Genomic DNA, 14905 nt, shown 5'->3' on the forward strand with positions numbered 1-14905 from the left:
AGAAGAGATAAGGGAGGAAAAAAAGTTTGTAGGCAAGTGTCTCTTGTGTTTGCTGGAAAATCACTTTCGTTCTTCCAGAACAAGCTGGAAATAGGCATCCTGTTTCTTTAAGAAGCCTCCGCTAGGGGGCGGGACTGTCGGCGCCCGCCCAACCCACGCCTTGAGGTGGGCCCGCCCCTTCTTGAGTGATAGACAAGTAACCCAATTGAAGAAAGAAAGTTCAGTGTGAAGGCGAAATGAAGCAATAGGCGTTCGGGCCGGCCTGCGTGGGGCGGGGTCCCAAAAGGCGGGGCCGGCGGAGGCCGGAGAAGCAGCGTCTCCGGGACCTGGGCGCGGGAGCTGGGCCTAGGTCTGCGCCCTGGTGAGTGAGGGGCGCGCCGGTGCTGGAGCGCACCGGGGATAAAAGAGACCGGCTCGGGGACGCAGGGAAGAGAGGCCCGGCGGGAAAAAGGAATCTAGTACTGCGGCCTGCGGCAGCCCTGGGAACCGAGGGGCTGGAGCGAGCGGGCCTTGGCTGAACCGCGCTAGTCCGTCAGGCCTTGGGGGTCGAGGCCCTGCAAGCCCAGCCTGGCCGGAGGAGTTAACTGATCCCCGACTGAGAAGGGCGCCGGGTGGAGAAGAGGGCTGGCCGGGCTGTCGGGAGCGGGGGCTGGGCCGGGCAGTGGTCGGAGGGAGGAGTCCGGTGGGAGGATGGAGCCGGGATCGGGGAGGAAGGGGAAGGGCACGGGGGAAGGCTGGGAGAGGGCCCGGGAAGCGTTTGGAGCAGGCCGGGCGCGATCGGAACCCTCAGCCCTCTTCCGCGGTGCCTCGACCCACCACATCGTTCCTGCCCGCCTAGTAGCCCCACATCCATCCACTTTGTATCTATCTCCACTGCTTCCCACTCAGCCCCCCTCGCTTCTTTCCCCGACGAATGCAGTGCCCCCACGGTCCCACGGGCAACTGGGACTGCGCTCCCATCGGCCTTAGAGTTCCTTTCAAAATCCAGATCTGATCTGGACCCTGGGGATTTAGACTAGCTGCTTTCCACGAACACTTGCAGGGTCAGCCTCAGATCCTGACCCAGGCCCTGGAGGGTGACCTCCCACTAGTGTCAGTCTACTAGTCCTTCCTGCCTGCTCAGTAGTCTGCACATGGGCCTTTTTCTGTTCCTTCTACATTCCGAGCTCTTGCCTTTCTCAGGATCTTTCACTTAATCTTCCTTCTCCGTGGGCTTAATCTTTTCGTCCTTCAAATCCCCGCTCAAGTAACACTTCCTCAGGGGAGGTTTCCCTGGTCCTTGATTCCTCAAGGCAGTGTCTCACTTTCAACACTCTGTTCCTCTCCTTCACAATACTTGCACAACTGCAGTTTTACATTTAGTTGAGAAAGTATTGTCTGTCTGACCCTGTAGATAGAAAGGTCCACAAGTAAGAAGACTGTCTGCTTTTGCTCCTTATATATCCAGCATCTCACCCAGGGCCAGCTACTATAAATATTAACTCAATGAATCGAGGGTTAGATTTGTCCAGAGGAAGTGAGGGGACCAGGATCACTGATGACCTACCTGTGGAAGAAGAAAACCAACATTTAAAATACTTTTTCTTTTTTGAAGATGGTCTCACTATGTAGTTCAGGTTGGCTTTGAACTCGTGGCAATCCTCCTGCTTCAGCCTCCCAAGTGCTAGGATTACAGGCATTTGCCACCATGCCTGGCTTAGAATACTTTTTGTGTTCTAAGCTGTGTGCTAAACTGATGCTGTCCAATAGATGTCATGTATATTCTTTTAAGTTTTCTAGTAGCCATGTTAAAAATACAAAAAGAAACAGGTGAAATTAATTTTACTAATACATTTTGTTTAACCCACCATATTCCAAACTGTTCTTATAAATATAGTCAATATAAAATAGTATCAACAGAATATTTTACAGATCTTTGTACTGACTTTGAAATTTAGTGTGCAGCTTGCACTTAAGGCAACCCATCTTATTTTCTTATGGTTTGGGTCTTTTTGTTTTTTGTTTTTTTGAGACAGGGTCTCATTTTGTAGTTCAGGCTGGCCTCCACTGTCATCCTCCTGCCTCAGCCTCCTGAGTGCTGGGGTTACAGATGTGCACCACCACCCCAAGCAAGCCCATTTTATTTTGAAGTAGCCACTTCCAGGTGACCCATAGTCACACGTAGGTAGTGGTTATTGTACTGCACTGTGCAGTACTAGAAACTTTTTATATCTAACAATGTTAAATTCACTTTAGAGCCTTTTGAAGTAATTATCATCTGCATTTTATGACAAAAAATAATGAAGCTCCTAAAAATTGTTACCTGCCAGAGATCATCCTAGAGTTTGTGAGTAGAGGAGGCTGAGATCTCCATCTGTTAATCGTGAGTGCAGCCCTTTTTATACTTCATGCTGCCTCTAAGAGGTGCCAGGGAGTTTGAGGGTGCCGGAAGTGGGGACCAGACTTCTTAAAAGCAATGGCAGCAGTATAGAGCATATTTTAGTTTGCTCCATGCAGAGGTAGTGTGTCTGAACATATCAGTACCACCTGCCTAGGTGGCTCAAGCAAGTACAGTTGATGCAGTTGAAGCAAAACCTGTAGGACAAGTTCTTTTCTGACCCATTCACCTTCCCTCAGCCCAGCCTCACCAACTCAGCCTGGTCCCAGGATCTGGTTAGGAAACTTACGCCCTGCAGCGTCTCAGAAGATGCTGGGAATACTAGGCTTGACTTCACAGTCTGCCCGAGCTCAGCAGTTGCTCACTGAATATTTGCTATGAGGCCCGTATTGTTCTAGGCCAGTTGTGGTAATTGGAGTGTCTAAAGCACAGCCTTCATCTTCAGGATGCTTATAGTATGCTCATAAGGACAAGACTAGTTCACATAAAATGACAAGATGATGTGCAGTACATCATGTGGTATGGTGAGGAACCAGAATCAGTGGTGTGCCAGAGACTGCCAAGTGGCTGTTTGGCCAAGCTGCATGATGTGTTTTTTAAAATATTGAATTTTCACTCTAGGCAGGGTAATACTATGCAGTTTGCCTAGTCCCTCCATGGAGGCTACTTGGTTTACCTACTTACTGCCTGGCTGCTTAAGCATTTGAATTTATAACTCCATTAGGCACGCTGGTTTAATTTGAATCCTAGAAAAGATTTGTCAAACACCTGTGATGTGCCTGGTATTATGTTGGCCATGGTTCTAGAACCGAAAACTTGCCAAGGTTCTTCCATTAGGAGTAGCAATAGAACAACACTAGCAAATGCTTTCCCTTTTATACAGTTTTCCTCCCTAATTGCCTCACATATGTTCTCTCATTTTGTCGACTGTATACCACAGCCTGTCAGGTAGGGCTAATCTTATGCTAAGGAAACCTGGTCACTGTGTCTTTGCAATGTCTTTGAGTTCACATAGTTAGAATTCTGCTTACTGTATGCTAGGTATTAAGTATAACGCTTTACATCTATTACCTCATTTAATGTTCAGATAACTAAGGAAGTTATTAGAGCTGGGATCCAAATCCACATCTGTCCCACTCCAGGACATAAGCTCCTAACCTCTCTAAATTTCACAAGGTCAAGGTTGGAAAAGATTCAAAAACATCTGGATCCAGTCCAGAGATACTTGTGCCGGTGGTAAAGTGAGAGAACTAAACCAGAAGTGGGCCCTTCTTTTTCCCCTAATTGGTGGCGTGAGTGTGCTCTTGACAACTTCTCTGGACCTCAGTTCCCTTCTTTATAAAATGAGGAGGCTTGGGCTATTTAAAAGAACAATGCTGTGTTGTTGTGGTCACTAGTGAAGGAGTCTGGCCCTCAGCCTGGGATCTCAGCCATCGCCAGGCCTATTCTCAGCCAGCAAAGCCCCTCCCTCTCCAAGTTCCATCTCCCTGTGCAACCATGGTAATCTTTTGATGGAAAACAGTTTCTTAAAGTTCATCTGTATTCTCTATCTCACTTTGTTTCTTTTCATTTCCAAAAATGGGGCCAAGTGGTCCATAAACTCCAGTCCCTTCTAAATCCATGCCCTAGGTTGTTGTAGTTGGGGATTTGGAAAGTTCCCAGGCAGTGGATAATCCTGTCAGTAGTGTGTTTATTCTCTCTTCAAGGCAGTTAGGTCTGGGAACACTATGGAGGGAATTTCTGGTGTGAAAATCTGTGAACACAGGTGTATACCAGCCACTGTGCTGCAGACTCGGGGGGATCAGTATGTAATTGAGGGAGTAAACCTAGGGTTTAGAGTCCTTGCCCTCTGGTCGCTCACCTTCCTGGAGTGTGGGTCTCAAGCCTGGCCCCCATCAGAATCATTGGACCTGGGTGGCCATTGGTGATAAACAACCAGAGTAGAAAACCACTGGTTTACAGCCCCTTCCCAGACTTTACCATCACGTGAACTGTTCCGGAGTTGTGTCTGAAGGCAGACTCTGATCAGAGGGTTGAGCAGTGATGCAAACCTCTTAGAGCTTTCAGTGATACACACAGCCCGATGCGGCACACATGCTGTAGGATTGCCACCACTGGTCTAGTGGATGTATCTCACTTGCCTAGCTTGTGCAGGGTCCTGAGTTCACTCTCCAGCACCACAAAAACTGATTCAGAGGTTTTGGGCTGGCAGGGGTGCTACCCATTAGTACCAGGACCCTAGGGATGCCTCTCTGTTCTCACCCTGCTGGGATGCAGTCCCACTTTGAGTAGCTAGGGAAGAGACTACACAAGGAATTATAAAATCTGTAGAATTAGGAAGATCTGTATAAAGGACAGGGAGCACAGTGAATGCACATGAGGGCACAATGAGTTGTACCAAAGTGTGAAGGTTAAGAAGACACATAGAAGAGCGATTGTGTGAACTGGGCCTTGAAGGTTGTGTAGAAGTTTGCCAGTGGACCAGGCAGAAGGAGTAACAGCTCAAGCAAAGGGCCAAGCTCAGAAGAGCATGGTGTTTGAGGGAGGAGGTGATCTGGTGAGACACACATGATAGCATCTGCAGGGGTAGGTGTGAAAGCCAGTTCTGCCCCCTAAAGCCCCAAACGCCAATGAGAATAGCTGGCTGCTCCACTGAGGCATTTACGCACTCTTCAAGGGTATAGGAATGCCACAGCGGTGTCTGCACGGGATGAGCTGGCGTTCTTAGGGTAGGAGTTCAGGGAAGAAGCCCAAACACACTGTTCCCGCACCCTTTCTTGCTGCACTGCTGACTCTGAATACCATATTTGGCCGAGTCCTGTGTTCAGATGCCAACATAAAGGAGACCCTCCGCTGCTGTTGCTCTGGTGGTCCTCTCAGGTTCTTGCAGTGACTGTCAGAATCTGAATCTCTGCCCACAGAATCCCCTCTCTCTGTAGTAAACTAAGGATTGAGTCCTTCTCAGCTGGAGAAGATTGCTGAGGGGGAAGCCTTTGTGGAGACTGGTCCCCATTAGAAAGAGGGTGTGACCTCTGGTTGCTTTCCTGGTGAGATTGCATTCTGTTGCTGGAAAGGTAAACCAAACTTAGCCATCCTCCCCCGCTGAATCAAACAGAAGAACAGGAACAAGAAGCACACATTGATCTTCACTTACCCTTAAAGGAGTGGGGGAGGGAAAGGAGCTGCAACCCTTCTGGCTTTCTTCATCCTGAATCCTTTCTCCAGGGAGCAGATCATTTTTCACTTCCTCCCCTGAGACAGGCTCTCCCACCCTGCCAGCAGATTCAGCTCCCGGAGCAGGAGCAGTCCCCGAAGGGTGATTGATAAAGCTCCATGGGGCCTTGTGCAATGGTGCTGATTTTATAAGCACACCTTCCAGAAGCCACTTGGAGACTGCTTCACGGGAGACACTGCTCTTCCTGTTCTGCTTTTGTTTCTCAGTGTTGTCTTTGAAAAGCAGGGCTTTCATTCCTATGCCTTGTAGTGATCTTCTTCAATCAGCATGAGCCCCTCTCCTGTTTTGTGGCCTTTTGAGTTTCCCACAGCATCTTTTTTCCTCCTTGTGGTGCTTGAAAGGAAATGGGGGGTGTGGCTCAGTAGTAGAGCACTGGCCTAGCATGCACAAGGCCCTAGGTTTTATCCCTAGCACCACAAAAATAAACAAAGGAGGTAGGTTGGAAAAGAGTGGAGAGTTGTTGAATCCAGAAGGGGCGCCCTGGGTCAGGATGTGGATGTGGAACTACAACTACCCTATCCTGGCTGTTTGCTATTGAACTGCAGTACTGCTGAATGGTGGAGCAAGAAGCTATTTATAACCCTGAGAATTTTGCAGTGTTATTGAATTGCTTCGACCTAATTTCTACTTCCTTTCTAAAATGAAAATGAACCAAGTAAGCAAACACGTGCTGGAAGGATTCCCTACAAGGAAATCCTTTATCCTGGGAATATTAATTATCTGGGAAATAGTACTCTAGTCTCTACCTCCTGATGTTTCTATACAGAGAAAAGCACCTCTAGTCAGGGGTGCTGAGCCTGATTCCCCAGTACCAGTGTTCTCACAGTAGACATGGAAACAAAGTTATAATATGGAAACATCATGTAGTTGGAAGGTGTGGGACCTGGAGAGAACAGTAGACAACCTGAACAGGTCCTGTCCCTGCCTGCTGGGATCCAGCCCTGGCTCCTAGATGTGGAAGAGGGTGGAGCTGTTGTCTGAAACAGGCAGAAGTGCTTCCTGAGCCTTAACTGTGTCAAGTGCCATGCTAAGTCAGGAGACCACATGGATATACCTGCACTGGCAGAGGAGCTATGAAGAGGGGAGGTGTGTAAACGTGTCATGTGACAAGAGGAGTATGACAGGATCCTCCATAGACATATGAGCAGAATGCAGTGATTAAATGGGCTTCTATCCTATTTCTTTGCTAGGGAATGGTGGAGAAAAATAAGAATGGCACAGACAGCACATGATGTCTCAGGTGGGCTTTGAAGCTTAAATAGGAGCTGTAATGACAGTGGAAAGGAGAGACTCTATAAAAGATGAGATGAAAGAACAGAGCCTGCATAGTAGAAATAGCAGGTGAACCAGGGAATAGTCTGACTGGATTTTTGGATTGAATACCACATAAGGAAATGGAGACTGCATTCTTTAAACTGTGGAGGACCATTTGTTGCTATAACAGTGAGCCCTTGTTACATAGGTCTTTGTGTGTCAGTGTGTTTTAGCTTTAGGCACTCAAACCAGAAGTTCCCACAGAGTACCTGCTGTGGGTCAGGTACAGAGCTACCTCCTTCCGCGTGGCTTTCCAGCAGCACCACACCACCTGGCTTCAAATCCTGGCTGTGCATTTACTAACTGCGACTGAGCACTTTTTAACTTTTCTGTCCTCCATTTTGTCTATCAGTTGGGTGATGACAACATATATAGGGTTGCTCTGTGGATTAATATTTGTAAAGTCCTTAAAATAGTGCCTTGGCTTGTATATGTGTTAGCTAATATCACCATCGTCAAAGGAAGTACTGTGTAGAAGGAAGAGAAATAACTGGAGTCAAAGACCTCAGGAGGCCCAGTTCTGATGTAATTGTCTTCCTCCCTCCCTCCCTTCCTTCCTCCTAGGGAGGGACATAAAAGGATATGTGCAGAAGACCACTGAACTTGTCACCTCACTGGTTAAATAGAAATGTTCTTCAGGGTTCTTGTGAGCACTAGCTATAAAATGCTGTAGAAGTGAGTAATCGACTATAGAGGCTGTTATGTATTAGTCACATATAATATGAGCACTACGGAGTGGGGTGGGGTGTGCTCTTATTAGTTCAGCCAGTGTTAATCAAGCGCCTATGTAGTACTATCATCTTAAGCCGGGGATGCTGCTGTTTTGACCTCCGTTGTGGACTTCCTTCAGAATTGGTCTTAGCCTTTTTAGATGCAGCGAACAGAAACACAGGCTGACTTAATTAAAGGAGTTGTATTGGCAGAATACAGGGAATTTTCAGGTAACCCAGATGTAGGGAGTGTAGCCATGAAGTCTGCAAAATTGTCAGGCATGATTTTTTCCAGCTCTTTCGGGGACTTTCTGGTATCTGGCTTCTGCTTGACTCTGTTTTTGTTTTGTTTTTGTTTTTTAATTCTTTTATTGGTACATTTTAGGTATACAATACATTTACATTTATCACTGGGTGCTTGTGCCTGTACATGATGTATCTTGGTTCTTATTTTCTCCCCATTACCTGTGCGCCCTTCACTCCCTCTTCCCTTCCCTATTTACATAGATTTCTTTTCCATTTTTTTTCTTTCTCATAATTTTTCCTTTCTCTTCTTTCCTTTCCCCTTCCCCTCCCACCACCCCTACACTTTTGGATCTTTTCCTATTTCAAATGATCAATTATTCATTTCAATCATTTTAATCCTTATTTACACTTTCAGTTTGACTCTGTTTTTTGACCCAGGGTCTTGCTATGCAGTTCAGTCTGGCCTTGAACTCACTATGTAGCCCAGGCTGGCCTTGAACTCATAGTGATCCTCCTGCCTCTGCCTCCCATGTGCTAGCTAGTATTACAGGCATGCGCCACCATGCCCAGTGACTTTTTATTTTTGGATTCTTCCTGCAGAATAGCTTTCTCTGCAAGGCTCCTGGTTTTTGCTTCGCCCTATCTTTGGCTTATGAGTGGTTCGGGCTTGCCATGGTACCTGCTCTGCAGCTGTGACCTTACTGCTCTTACTCCCATTGTTACCCAGCTCCCTTGGTCCTTGTCTTTTAAATTCAAGAAAGCAAATTAGATGAACCAGCTAAAGTTGATTGTCCACTTCAGTCTGTCAGCTGTGGCAGGACGGTGTCATTCAATACAAAATAGGATGCCTGAGCTTTGTGGGAAAAGAAGAGTCGATAAGAATGGGGATTTGTAAATATCTTTTGGATAATCTAGGTGGATGAAAATCTCCATGCTTTAAAAAGGATTTGAATTTTCAGAACAGCCAAGAATCATTCAGGGCTGACTTTCATAAATGAGGAGACAACCTAGGACACATCATGTAGGGTCAAAATGAAGTAATAAATATAATGAGCCTTAGCTCATTTATCTCTAAAGATAGTATTCAAAAAGGATTTTTTTAAAAGTATGATTTGTGTTTTAGCATCATCAAATAAAACAAGGGTATAGCTTCTTTGAAGACTCACAAGGCCACCCTTATTTGGATCTTCAAGTTCTGATTTAGAATCTTTAACTTGAGACTCAGAAGGCACCAGACTCACTTTTGTTCTACACTCACATCTTACAGCAGAAGAAAACAGAGACTTGAGTGAAGGGATGGGTGAATATTGTGATGGAGCCAAGACGATGACCTGATGTCTTGGATGTAAATCCAGTTGCTTTGTTCAGCTGAGAAAAATCTGTTCCTAATTACAGCAGATGTCCCAGTAAGCATAAGACATCCAGAATCATGGCACCACCCTGGCACGAGAGGTCCCAGCCTTGCTCTGTCACTGGAGAAGAGCATTTCAACCAGAAATTACACTCATGGCTCCAGTTTCTTTCCAGAGGTCTGTGGTGTGCCTAAGCACAGAAAAATTATGCTGAAAATTTTTTCCTGGGGCTGCATGGATTTTAGAAGCTGTAGGAGCCATCAGACCAGCCTTCTTCAGTCCCTTTAGGCTTTATGTAGTTGCAGAAATTGAGGCCTGCTCAGGGGAGAGGGGAAGACCACTGGCCAAGTCCTCTCCAAGTTCTGTACCCCCTTTACCATTCACTAGCTGGGTGAACTTGCTTCCCCACACTCAGAGCTTTACTTTTGTCATCCTCAAACAGGATAATTCTGTTCTGCCTATTTCACTGGCCCATGGGAACATTCAAAAAGGAAAGCAAAAGCTTTTTGAAAACCATTTCTTTCACATGGTCATGTCCTGGAAATGCTGGTTTTGTTTGGTTTTGTTTGGTTTGGTTTGGTTTGGTAACGGGGATCGAACTACTGTCCTTGTGCTTGCGCAGCAGGGAGCGAAACCACTGAGCTAAATCCCCAGCCCAATGATGGTATTTTTGACAGTTCAGTTCTCAGTCAGCCACCCTGATAGATAGGGAAATGGTCATGAAAGCTTCCTTCTTTCTGAGGCCTGTGGGTGTATAAGGGACAGACTTTCACCCCTTTTTACCAGACCAGTTTGTTGACACCTGTGTTTGGGCTGAAAATTGATAACATACATGAATAACAGCTTAGCAACCACCATACTACTGTGTGTGCCAGGAGAGGCAGGTGGTCCTTATTAGTGAAGCTAAGAGGGTGAATGGTTAAACCTTGAGGATGCAGAAAGATCTTTTTCATTAAGAGAGCAGCTCTCCTGAACCTTTAGGCAAGGAGTGTAAATATACATTGAAAAAATCCATCAACTGAGTGACTTCCCTTCCCTTCCTAAGATCCTGGAGAGACTGCTTCGAATACCGATAAGCGATCAGAGTTGCCTAGGATACCCGTCACATGGGCCCATCTTCTAGACTTGCTCAAAATGATTTATTTTCCTTTATTTTGGAGAGAAGTAGGGGAGAGGTCAGAGGTACATCTAAAGCCTTTCCTTCTCTAGAGGGGCCTTTGTGTGAGAACAACTTACCTCCCTGAGTTTGAGCCCTCAGCAGTCCTTGCCCTTGGCAGTAAGGACAAAAGAGCATTTCCTGACCCGGATCTCCTGCATGTTTTCTGAACTCTGTGTCATCCACACTGAGGAGGCTCCATATTGTGTCCTTGAGGGGGAAGGAGCAGCAGCAGTGAGTAGGAAGGAGACAAGAGCATGTGGCTGGGCCCTGCTGACACTGGGATCTTATTATGATGCCTCCCGAAGAGAAGTAGCCTGGCGACTTCAGCTAATCACTCAACCAAGAAAAGATTGTCTATTCTTATCTGTCTCAGAGCTTGCACTTCTCTCCTCTCAAGGTCCCAAGACAGGAAGTTTTAGGAAATAGCTTTTCTAAGCACCAAGTTCTCGACCCTTCAAACTGAAGTGTCACTTTGGTATGTCTTGCTACTGGCTGAACTGTAGATGATAGATAGGATTGTCCCATTTCTGCTTGCTGATTTGATCTAAAGAGACAACAGCTCAAGGAGAGTTTGTGGTATGATCTAGAAGAATTCAAACCAAGTAGTTCCATATGTTGCTTTACAGAGTATCTGTCTTCAGACTGCCCAAAATAGACACCAAGAGTGAAATGAAGGCATGTATTGTGACTTTTGCCTTCTTTCTGATTCTTTCTCCCTAGGCAGCTGTGTCTGTGTGTGTGTTAGAGAAATAGGGCCCCTGGGAAGATGCCACCACCATCTGACATTGTCAAAGTGGCCATTGAGTGGCCAGGTGCTAATGCCCAGCTCCTTGAAATCGACCAGGTATGCTTTTGAACCAAGAAGCAGTGCTGCAAGGAGAAGGGACATGGGAGGGGGTGTTTTTGGGCCTGGGGGTGCATGACGAGGGTGTTTTTAGGCCTGGGCGCCATCAGAATCAAGAGCAAGCACGGCCACAGGAAAGCTGAGCTTTGGGCCTGGCACATCCCAGGGAAGGTGGGTCACTATGGCTTGGGAGTTGCTTCCTCCTTGACAAAAGCTGGCCGGAAACAAGATCATCCCATGCCCTAACCTGAGCCTGCTTGGCACTCCGTCTTATCGACCTGGCATGCGTAGGGTACGGTTGATAGTGAAGGACCTCTCTTTCTTTCTCTTCTCCCCCCGCCTTCTGTCTTTCAGAAACGTCCTCTGGCCTCCATCATCAAGGAAGTTTGTGACGGGTAGGTTGGAACTGACCTCACTCTCAACGCTGGCACCTAACACAGATGAGCAGCTAGACCTTGAAGGAACTTCCGTGGAAGATCTCTGGTTAGGCAGATCCTCAGTGTGGGCTCTTGTGAACCACTGTGTTATCGAGGAAGGATAGTTCATAATACATCCTAAGACTTCATATGAATCTTTTTTTTTTTCATGTGAATCTTAATTTGTTCCTTTAAGTCCAAGAATGCCCTGCTTGCGGTCTTGTTAGGATCTGAGACCTATCGTCAACTGTGTGTACCTCTTGCTTTGGTGTTAACCTTTACCCAGGGCTGAGGAGGTTATTTTTTAACATCTCAACGTAAACATTTGTTTCCAAGCAGGCTGTTCAATCTCTTGAGCAACTCAAATTGAAAATTATTTATTTGCAGCTTCTGGGCAACATAGATGAGTAGCCCAATGGGATATACTGTTTTCTCTTATGTAGGTGGTCATTGCCAAACCCAGAGTACTACACCCTCCGGTATGCAGATGGTCCCCAGCTCTACATCACTGAACAGGTTAGTACAGGGCAGGTCAAAGGCTGTGCAGGCATTCCTCATAAGCGACCCACTCAAGGAGATGTCACTATTTAGCTTACTTAATAGCCAGGTAAGCAACATTTTTCTTGAGAAGAGACTCGCTCCCTAGGCAGAGTGGGGAGCACCAGCCCTTTTCTCCTCCAGTGACTAACAGGAGGCGATTTTACTTCCCAAGACCCTGGGGCACTTGACAAGGATCTTAGAAGCTTTTTGCCAGGGAATAAGCCGGTCAAGAGACCTCTGTGAAGAGCTTCAGTTTCAGGACAGTGGTCCCTCCATAGCCTTGTGAGGAGGGGTGGCTCCCAGGACCACCAGGAAAACCAAAATATGTGGGTCCTGAGATGGTACAAAATTTGCATATAACCTAGATGCATTCCCCCATACATTCAGTCATCTCTAGATGACTTGTAACACCAAATGCAATAGAAACGCTGTATCAATAGTTGTTACACTGTATTGCTTAGGAAATAATGGCAAGAAAAAAAACATCTGTACATGTTCAAAAGCAATTTTCCTCTAGAAAATTTTTCAGTTCATCATTGGTTGAATTATCCATAGAAATGGAGCCTCCAGTAAAGACAGTTGACTATACTTTTGAAATGACCAAAAGTTCTTGTTGATTCAGCTTGCTTTTTTCTGTTTGTAAACTAGACTCGCAGTGACATTAAGAATGGGACAATCTTACAACTGGCTATCTCCCCGGTAGGTATTCTTCCTTCCTTGGGAGTTTATTCATTTAATAAATAGATACGAGCACCTCCCATGGCCAGACTCTGTTCTCAGAACTAGGACTGTGCAGACTAAAAAGGCTCTGCTTACACTTTGGTTGGCAGCAAATAATATAAGGCCTCTCTCAAGGGTCTTGAGAGAAAGTTGCTTAGGGAGCTGGGGGAACTTAGAGAGGGACCGCCTACCTCGTCCTGGGGCTCTCAGAAAGCCTTCCTAGAGAAAGGAACACTTAGCTCAGATGTAAAGGATAAGCCAGAATTAACTGTAAAAGAAGAAAATCAAAATTGTTCCAAGCAGAGAACTCAGGATGTGCAGAGGTGCAGAGGTGGGGCGTGTCTGGGAAGGTGGGAATGCTAAGTGGCTGAATCTCTGTGGCAGCCATGGAGGAGCCAGGTCCTGAAGGCTCCTGCACACAGGTTTGAACTTTATCCAGAAGGAATCGGGTGACATTAGAGGAGTTCAGGGAAGAAGATACATTCTGTTTAGATTGAAGTTTTCGATCGCACTCTGACAGTTTACCAGAAGGAAGGCTGGTGGCGGGAGGAACCTCTAAGAGGCTGAGGAGGAGTGTTAACATCCCAGTGAGGGCAAGTGGCGCTGGAGATGGACATGAGAAGTATTTAGGGGATAACTGATGGAAATGGTGAAGTGCTGGATGTAGATGGCGAGGGAGAATCTACGAGAACCCCCTGATATCTGCAAGAACAGCCCTTAAAACTAAGGAAGCGACTAGAAGGGTAGAAAAAAAACCAGGAGAGTGTTAAGTGACTTGGGAGCTGAGGGCAGGGAGAGGGTCAGGATGGAGGAAGGTGTGGTTTGCAGTTTGTGATAAGCAGAGAGAGAAGGTAAACTGAAAACAGAACTGTCTCCTGACCAGGGAGGTCAAACGGGATCTTGACAGAAACAGTTCTGCTGGGGACCTGGGTGGCCAGGTTGCAGTGGATGAGTAAAAGGAAGGTTCAAAAAAAAATATGACTTGCCATATATCAAGAGGCTTTGTTTTTGTTTTCAAGGGGCTTTGTTTTAAAAGGAAATAGAGAGGGTAGTAACTCAGGGGGATATGGAGTCAAAAAGATGTGCTCTTTAAAGATAGTAAAATACTAATGTGTTTCAGAAATCTTAGTTTGCAAAGATCTAGTGAAAGGTCTCTCCCCCACTTTGTCCCCCATCTGTCCAGTTCTCTATCTTTTTGACCCTTCACAGTTGTCAATTTCTGCTGCAGTTTTTTGTGTCCACGAGAATGTGTTAAGATGAGAGAGAGGAAGGGTAAAGCAACAGGAAAGAGGGGTGATTAATAGAACAGGACCTTCCCAGGTAAGGACAGGGAGGACTGAAGACCCAGGTGGAGGGAACCACCTTGATTACCAGGCTTGTGACAAAATGATAGTAAGGATGCAGCATCGGTCACATTTGTAGAAGAGCTGCCAGGAAATGAAGGGAATGGTGGTACCTGCTTTCTTGGTCAACTAGAGACTCATTCATCTGAGAGGAGGGGAAATGTGGAGTAATAGCAGCTAACATTTATCGATCTCCATTCTGCTAAATACTTTGTCTATATTGTAGCATTTAATCCTAACCAGTAGCCAAGGAGATAGTTACTCATTTGCTCCATTTTGCAGACAAGGAAACTGAGGGCTTATGGAAGTTGAAAAAAAAAAACGTAACCATGTGTCCCATAGAAAGGAGGCTGAGCCGGCTCTCAAATCCAGGCCCATGTCACTCTAGGCCAGCTTCTTACCTCTCCTCTCATCTTAAGAACTTCATTCTCCCCTCCTAAGCTCTGCTAGTTTAATAGGACAGTCTGGGAGTTCCTTTTACAGAGGTGCCGAAGCATTTTACAGCCCCTCGCATGGAGTAATTAACTCTCCCAGAAGCACCTTTCTCAGGCAAGGGAGGCAGCAGCCCAGAAATGCGGTCTCTGGAGGAAAATTGACATTCAGACTAGAAGCTTCTAAGAGTGATACAGACCAGAGCTCTTCAAATTGT

General features: G+C 46.2%; 1 protein-coding gene across 7 annotated transcripts in view; it reads left to right on the top strand.

Moving 5' to 3' along the window:
* Positions 1-267: 267 nt before the first annotated feature.
* The window catches only part of Elmo2 (engulfment and cell motility 2), a 38343-nt gene continuing 23705 nt past the window's right edge, over positions 268-14905 (top strand). For 3 of the 7 annotated variants that reach the window (XM_087197783.1, XM_087197784.1, XM_087197786.1), the window contains exons 1-5: positions 277-361; positions 11114-11237; positions 11592-11720; positions 12097-12169; positions 12842-12892. In XM_087197783.1, the coding sequence (XP_087053909.1) occupies positions 11212-11237; positions 11592-11720; positions 12097-12169; positions 12842-12892 (279 nt within the window). In that variant the 5' untranslated portion in view covers positions 277-361; positions 11114-11211. Of the gene's footprint in view, positions 362-11113; positions 11238-11591; positions 11721-12096; positions 12170-12841; positions 12893-14905 lie in introns of all 7 variants that reach the window. The other 4 variants (XM_004858109.4, XM_087197787.1, XM_087197788.1 and 1 more) reach the window with 3 other exon arrangements.

Source organism: Heterocephalus glaber, unplaced genomic scaffold (assembly GCF_053883595.1).
Source record: "Heterocephalus glaber isolate CG9 unplaced genomic scaffold, H.glaber_assembly_v1.0 deba00001673, whole genome shotgun sequence".
Taxonomy (NCBI): domain Eukaryota; kingdom Metazoa; phylum Chordata; class Mammalia; order Rodentia; family Bathyergidae; genus Heterocephalus; species Heterocephalus glaber.